The sequence below is a fragment of the Indicator indicator genome, chromosome Z (assembly GCF_027791375.1).
Source record: "Indicator indicator isolate 239-I01 chromosome Z, UM_Iind_1.1, whole genome shotgun sequence".
NCBI classification, from domain to species: domain Eukaryota; kingdom Metazoa; phylum Chordata; class Aves; order Piciformes; family Indicatoridae; genus Indicator; species Indicator indicator.
This window is the reverse complement of record NC_072053.1, coordinates 79,699,683-79,707,507: the sequence shown is the minus strand read 5'-3', so window position 1 is coordinate 79,707,507 and position 7,825 is coordinate 79,699,683. Positions and strand designations below refer to the sequence as shown.

Genomic DNA, 7,825 nt, shown 5'->3' with positions numbered 1-7,825 from the left:
AGTGTGGCGGAAGACTCAGATGCAGGGAAAAGCTCCAAGGCTAGGTGTTGCTGCTCACACCTCAGGCTGCAGTGCAGAGTGCCAGGAGAAAATGCAGTGAGGTTAATTAGGGGTAGGTTCTGTCTTGTTAAACACTAACTTTTCACAGAGGGTGAAAAAAGGGGATGTTGTTTAGTGTGAAGAAAAGGAGGCTGATGGGTGACGTGGCTCTCGACAACCACCTGAGAGGAGGTTGGAGCGAGGTGGGTGTTTGTCTCTTCTCCCTGGTAACAAGTGCTATTAAGATGAGAAGAAATGGCTTCAAGATGCACCAGAGGAGCTTTAGGCTAGACGTTAGCAGTTTCCTGTCTGTCTTGAAGCAGGGAGCCCAAACTGGAAACAATACTCCAGGTGTGCCTGCACCAGGGCAGAGTAGAGAGTGTAGAGAACCTTCCTTGACCTGCTGGCCACATTCTTCTTAATGCAGCCCAGAATACTGGTGGCCCTCCTGGCCAAGAGGGTGCATTGCTGGCTCCATAATGATAAGCATGGGTTTGATTCACTTGCCAGTACTGTAACTGGCTGCAATTCCTTTCTAGTAATTTATGCACTGATTTCTAAAAGTTACACTCTTCTTAATGCACCCCAGATCTTTGACTTTCCTTTCACACCTACCAGAAAGTTCCTCCCCAAAAGCTTACTCCATACTCAGTAGGGAAAACTTGTGCCAAGGTGGGCAGCATCAGCATCTCAGCTGGCCTGTGAACTGGGAGCTGTGTCCTGCCTCTCCCTGGGGACTTTGTTTCCTGACAAGGCTAAAAGACCTTCAAGCCAGAGGAATTCAGGCAGTCAGGAGAACTATTCCAGTGTTCTGGGAGATCAGCAGCCTTGCTGATCCTGCCCTGTGAACCCTCTCTTCTCCAAGCTGCATAGCAGCCGGTCCCTTCCCACACCCTTGTGTGTGCCCTGTGTCCCCCACCAGCTCAAAGGTGCTGGGCTGGGGCTGTACCCCGTGGTCAATGTCCATCCTGCTCTGAAGAGACCAGAAGGGGTCACGGAAGTCCTCATACATTTTCAAAAGTGAAAAATAAGAGAGGACAGCTTTTCTCTCTCGTGGGGTTTTTTTATTTTTTTTTTAAATAAGCAGTTATAACATTTATTGAAAAGGCCAAAAAACTTCCTGAAATCTCTTCTCCAAAGGAAGTGCTGTTTCTCCATCTGGAATGGGATGGAAGGATGGAGAGCGTCTGCTTTCTTGGAGGATCTGCTGGTGTTGTGTGATAATCGCTGCCAGTCTGGTGTGCCGTCCTCTCGCCCCAGGCATTTGGTAGTCAAGGAGAGAGCCCCCTGTGGACAGCCACCCTGGCCGGGACCCAATAACCTGGGTGGTGATGCAGGGGTGTCGCAAATGCTGCGCTGGTCTCCAGAGGTGTTGGGCGGTCTTGATGGCCTCTGCCCCTCTCCGATGATCTCCAGAGGCCTCTCCAGCGGGGTCGTTCGTGGCCTTCTCTTGGCCCCACGGCCAGGCCCCAGGGTAGCCTGGGTGGAGGGGCAGGGCAGTCCAGCAGGCTGCGGTGGCTCCGCCGCCCTCCCATGGTCTCCGGCGGTATCGATGGTCTCTGATGTTCCCTTCGGTTCCCTTTGCTCTCCAGGGCACTCTCGCTGGTGCAGTGGGGCTGCCAGCAGCAGATGGCAGCCGCTCTCCTCCCCTCTTCCCCAGGGCTCAGGGCAGAGGAGATGCCTGGTGTCCTTCCTGCGGGGCGGGCGAGGGGGTGGCACGACAGGGCTGGGCTGCGGCTGGGCGAGTTCTGGGAGGCGTCCCACGCCGCTGTGGCTGGGGCCTGGCTACAGCCGGCGCCGGGGCTGCTGCTTCTTGTTTAGAGCCCTAGGGGGTTGGAGGGTGTCCGGGAGTCCCGGACCTTTGGGCCTCCGGCTCTTCGGGCCCCGTGGTGCATGGGCCACGGTGGTGTAGTGCTCTGTGAAGCTAGATGTGGGTGAGGAGGATGGATCCAGCTGCATTGCCTGTGGCTGGTTTTGAGGAGGATCCAGCTGCATGGCCTGTTGACAGTCTTAAGGTGCACCCATCCATGTGTTCACCTCCATGGGTGCATGCCCATTCTTTGGGATTTGACTTCCGTGGGCTGGATGTGCTTGTGGGAGCTGTTGCTGCTGTTGTCAGTCCTCTTTGGGTTTTGGAGGGGTGAAGGCATCATCAGATGTTCCAGTGACCTCAGTTGTCCATCTGACTGTGGGCTCTCGATCTCACCTTAGAGGTTCTAAAGACCTCAACCATCCCCCTGCCCGTGATGTTTCCAGTGACCTCTTCTCAATGACTGTGGCCTCTCAGTCTCATCTCCGAGGCTCCAATGGCCTCTTCTCAGCACACTGAACACGGGCTCTCAAGGGAGTTTCAGAGGCTCCAACACGCTGTTCTCAATGGCAGCACACTGCCCGTGGGCTCTCGATGGTGTTTCAGAGGCTCCAAGGGTCTCTCCTCTCTCGTCTCACTGACTTTGGGCTCTCGCCTGGCTTTGCCACATCCTCCTCTCCCAAGCACGCTTGGTGTCAAGAGTATGGGTGCACAGCAGTGGAAATTGCTGTGGCCAATGGGCTGGAAGGCCCCACTGGGGGAGGCCATTTAATACCTGAAGGCAATCAAGAAAGGCATAGATATAAGAGTTAATTTTGAAAAGGTGAACAGTGAACTATTCTTGTGTAATAGAGCAAATGACATGCAACATCAGTATGAAGTTTAAAGCAGACATAACTGCTTAAACTGTTTAAATTAGAGCATAAAATGAAATTGTCAAACCAATGCCAGGAGGTGTTTTAGAGACCAAATCTTTGTGTTCCAAGAGAGATTAGATAAGTGAGTGAGTTTTCAAAGCAGTGCCTCACTGGGATGCCTGTTCTCTTGGAAAAGTACGCTTGAAGAAGGGGAATTGTCTTTTTGCTCTGGTACTGATACACTTTCTCACAAATATTTTGACAATTCTTCACTTCTGAGCAAATGGGGATGTGTTTTCATTAAACGACGATAGAATTACATCCTCTGGTATCATTGGTAAGGCCTTTGTCAAGACGTGGGGGTATGACCAATTCCTTCCTCCAAGGAAGAGGTGTCCTGGAATTTTGCTGGACCCTTCTCCTCGCAGTTTTTCATCTGTGCACCTGCTGCATGCATGCAAAAGGACAGACTCTGCTGGTGTCATCTTTATTCTTTCTTCTAATCTGACTGCCTGTTCCGTGATGTGCAGCTCCCTGCAAGTGCAGTGTTTGCCCCAGTGATTATACCGTACCTGCTCTTCAAACTATTACACTAGCTTGCAGCACATTGTCTGTGAGATGATAGTACAAATTATTTAAGGATTAAATTAAGTTCCTCTTTTGGCTTACCTTGCATACATGCTGGTCTTCTGCGGTTATTTATTTCTCCATCTGAATTTAATTACTTCATGTGAAAAAAAAATGCGGAGCGGTGAGTCTCTAGTTGTTGACTTTGTGGTAGGTTGCAATTACCTCCCAACACCAAATTTCCAGACCAGCTTAGGTGGAAAGCAAAACTACAGTCTGAAATATGAAATACAACGAATATGTACAAAATATAGAGAGAGAATTTAGAAACAGCACAAGAACCCCCCTGGGCAAAACGAGGGGGCTACCAACAGCTTCCCCTCCCTGCTCCCTTCCCCCCTGTACACAGGACAGGAGAATAAAGGAGAAAAGCAGAGAGAGCTCTTTGTTAATACTTAGCCACAACAAAGTAATACAGCCAAGGTCAGAAAAGCCAGCAGAGCCAGAAGCTAGTATCTGCCAGAGCAAAGAAGCAAAAAGAGAGAAAGTTAGTTTACGTTACTAACCTTATGTTAAATATTTGTCCAAGGGGATTATTTAGACCTTATCATTATTTTCCTTTTTAGATCCAAGAGTATTTTATTTGTATTCTATCACTTTCAGTCAAGATCTGTGGAACCTTTTCTAGGCATAGCCTAAAACAACCACAGACTTTTACTCAGTATCTAAGCCCTATCTAGATAGTGTAATAGGACTATTACAGCTTGTGGTGGGTTGAAGGTTTTCAAGCCTTTGTCCAATGTAGTCATTCCAATAGATAGGAAGAGTAGAAAGAGGAGAGGTAATGGTGAGCTATGACATGTGATGAAGGCATCAACAGTTGGTAGCACTTGGATGTACTGTCTTGAGAAATGCACTGTGCCTTCATAAGAGAAGCAGTGGACTGAGCAAGCTTTTTTCCCCCCATCACTATTATCATACACACAAAAAGTTCAGTTTTCTGCTTAATTATAACATTTGTGGTGGTTTGACCATGACAGGGGGTCCACTAAAGCTGCTCTCTACCCCTCCTCTTCTTAGGTAGACAGGGGAGAATGGAAAGTAGCAGGGGCTGGTAATAAGGTTAGGAGGAGTTTAATAATGCTAAGCACAAGCAAAGGCCTCACCAGAAGCAAAAGCAAAGAGAGGTGATTCTTTACTTACCATCAGCAATGATTTCAGGCACTCCCGGGAAGCAGCATTGTGCTCGTGGCAGTGGCTCTGAAGGACAGACCCCATGGACGCCACTCTTCCTTCTTTCACTTAGTGTATACAGCTGAGCTGACGTCATATGGCACGGCCAAGAAAGAAAGAGATCATGAATGTGCTTTCCTGTGTGTGGCCTGAAATACATTTAGAGTATTTAGGAAGCAGGGCCTGGATTCTAATAAAAAGCTTCCCAAACCTGCCAAAATCTTATTAACATGGCAACAGGAGGCAGCATGAGCTGACTGCTGACCCAAGCTCAGCCTGCTGCCAAAAAAGGAGAGCGCAGGTGTTGTAAGAGCAGAGCTCTTGTGGAGCCTACAGTAGCCAGGCCCCTTGAGTTGACTGACTCTGCAATCACTTGTCACATTGATCAACGATCTTGGCAGTCTTCAGCCATTTGCTGTGACTGGATTTCCACTGGGGGTGTCCCAAATGCAGCTATGAGACCACCTCTTCCACTCCACAACTGCCATTAGGCCACTGCTTCTCCAGAACATGGCATGGACAGAATGAGTGCATGCCTTGGACTGGAACCACACTGATGGAAGATCTTGCCACCTGCCTGGGGTTGCCCAAGGGTGTGGAGGGAGGTTTGCCCAAGAGTAATGCTGTTGGGTTTGAGGGCTTGCTTTGCCTATGACTCTCCACAATACACTAAGGAACCCACTTCACTCTTCCTGCCTGCACAGGCAACATACAGAACTGTGGAAGGGTAGAATTTCTTGTGATTGCCCCATGGCAGGAATCCAAGGTCAGGAAGCCTTACTTACAACATTGGTGAAACGAAATCCCTTCATGTCAACACTTCTGCCAATGTGCTCAGTCTGACTCTGTGGCAGGTGGGCAGTCAGCACCCTATGCCCACACTTCCCTGCAGAGCGAAATACAGACACAGATGTTGCATTTGCTCAAACACAAAGATCCCTGAAGAAATGGATACTGTGGAAGACACGAGGACCGTCACTGTCCAGGTGGTGACACAGACCTGTGGCGGGCACGGGTCACTGCATGACTGTAGATGCTCGTCTGATGTGTAAGACCCCTTTGTAGATCCTGTCCATGAGCTTCTCCTGAATCTCCTCAAACTGTCCCAATGCCTTGGCATGGGCAGCTGGATCCTGCACCAGATGCTCCAAGAGGTTGTGTGGCTCATGTGTTTGGAGTTCTGGAGGCAAGATGATCTCCTCGGGCATCTCTGCATTACCTAAGAAGAAGAAGTTGAGCTTCTTCTGTACCAGGCAGCAGTGCAGGTACCTCATGATATCTGCCAGCCGCATGATGCAGTCCTGTCTGCACCAGCCTGACACGGGTGTGGTGTTGAGGAGGTGCATGACAACTGTCTTGATGATATAGGGGGAAATGTCTGTGCCCTCCAGGACAGAGGTCCAGAGATGCAGGCATTTGAGGTGGAAGCTGCCATATGGGACCTGTTTGGCCATATGGCTGAAGAACTTCCCCTCTGCCACAAGGTAGTTCGTTGTCCAAAACGTGCTTGGGGCGTTGGTGGGTTCAGGAGGGCTGCTGAGGAAGATGTCTGAGTCACCTTGCTGCACCCCAAACAAGATCTCAAGAATGAGGGTGCTCCCAAAGGCGCTTTTCAGCTGCAGCAGGCAGGAGCTCTGGCTGTAGGGCAGCACCTTCATCTTGTAGCGACGTGCCTGAGGCAACGCCACCCAGGCTTTCTTCACCAAGTCCTTGAACCACTCAGCAACTTTCTCCACATCTAGGTATGAGTGGGTACAGAGGATGTCTAGGACACTGGGTGCCTTCTTTATCCTCCTCAGCTGCTTTTTAGTGTGGTGGAGTAAGCATAGTGCGTTCTCTCCCCCACAGCTGCATTCCAGATCCACACGGATGCGGGAGTCCCTGGCTGGCATCTTCCACTTGATGCCCAGTGGCTCCAGGCAGAACTTGTGCCCAGTGGGGGGCTTCAGGGGCACAAGCAGGTGGTAGATAACATCGTTAACCTCATAGGGACTCCATCCTTCGAATGAGCTGCCCACACCGATGGCAGGCTGCAGCTCTGGCAAGAAGGTGTTTGACAGACGCAGTCGCAAGACCTGCACGAGGTCATCCATCAGCTCCTTCACCACCTGGCTCCTGGAGATCATTTTCTGCAGAGGCCACTGGATGTGCCTTGCAAAAATCCTGTCTCCTACATCCTTTTCTTCCTCATTCTCCTCATCTGTGCTGATGTCTGAGATCTCATACATCCTGTGGACTGAGTCTTCCTCACAGTGTCTTTTCCTGAGCCACAAGCAGAGCCAAAACAGGAGGACGAGGACTCCAGCAATGGCAGCAAAGAGTACAGCTCGCTGGGTCATGTTGCTCTGCTCCTGAGCCATCTGTTGCAGGACCATGGGCACCAGGTTCCACTGAGGTCGGCTTCTCCTGTCCATCTCCTCCATCAGACGAGTCATCTCCTGGTTCATCTCCTTATCGTGCTCCTCCATGCGCTTCCATGTGGCCTCATCCAGCTTCTCATGAACCTTCGCTGAGAACAGGATTAGGCCTTGCAGAAGCAAAGCGAGGAACTTTGTAGCAGCCATGGCCTGCAGGAGAAGGGAGAGAAGGGATTCAGTGGGACTGGCAAGGAGGGACTTAGTGGTGGACAGCAAGCACAGGAGCTGCAGGGAACTGGGGAGACAGGTAGGACCCTCAAGGGCTGCAGGCAGCTGGGATGCAGCAAGGGCTTAGCTCCATCCAGCCCCAGCATCAGCAGCACCCAGCTCAAAGTGGTTCTGTGAGCACCTGGTGGTCCCTCAGTGCAGGATGAGGCCTCCTACCCCTCAGGGACCCACCTCTCTGCCTTGGCCCTCATGCACCCTGCCCTCCCTACACCCTGGCCCTCATCCACCCTGCCCTCCCTACACCCTGGCCCTCACCCACCCTGCCCTCCCTACACCCTGGCCCTCACCCACCCTACCCTCCCTACTCCCTGGCCCTCACCCACCCTCCTCTCCCTACTCCCTTGCCCTCCTCCACCCTCCCCTCCCTACACCCACACTTACCATTAGCCGAAGCTCTACTGGGGCACTGCCGCCCACTGCTGCATTTATAGCTGCCTCCCACTGTGATGTCACAAATAATGCGAGGTGGAGTTGCCATGCCCACTGGCCACACCCACTGGCCACGCCCACTGGCCCACTTCAGCCTCAGCCCAGTTCAGTGACTCACAGCCACCCAAGACAGCCAAAGCCCTGACCCCTACAAAGTGCAAAGCCACCATGGAGGACACAGTGCCCAGGGACTCCCCTTCCCAGGCAGACAGAGAGCCTTACAAAAGGTTGGATCAGGTGACATG

The 7,825-nt window shown here is 51.5% G+C and overlaps 1 protein-coding gene across 1 annotated transcript; it reads right to left on the bottom strand.

Moving 5' to 3' along the window:
- Positions 1-5,522: 5,522 nt before the first annotated feature.
- On the bottom strand, positions 5,523-7,070 carry LOC128979422 (inositol 1,4,5-trisphosphate receptor-interacting protein-like 1). Its single transcript, XM_054397636.1, has one exon. The coding sequence runs from the start codon at positions 7,068-7,070 to the stop codon at positions 5,523-5,525; it is 1,548 nt and encodes a 515-aa protein (XP_054253611.1).
- Positions 7,071-7,825: the final 755 nt, after the last annotated feature.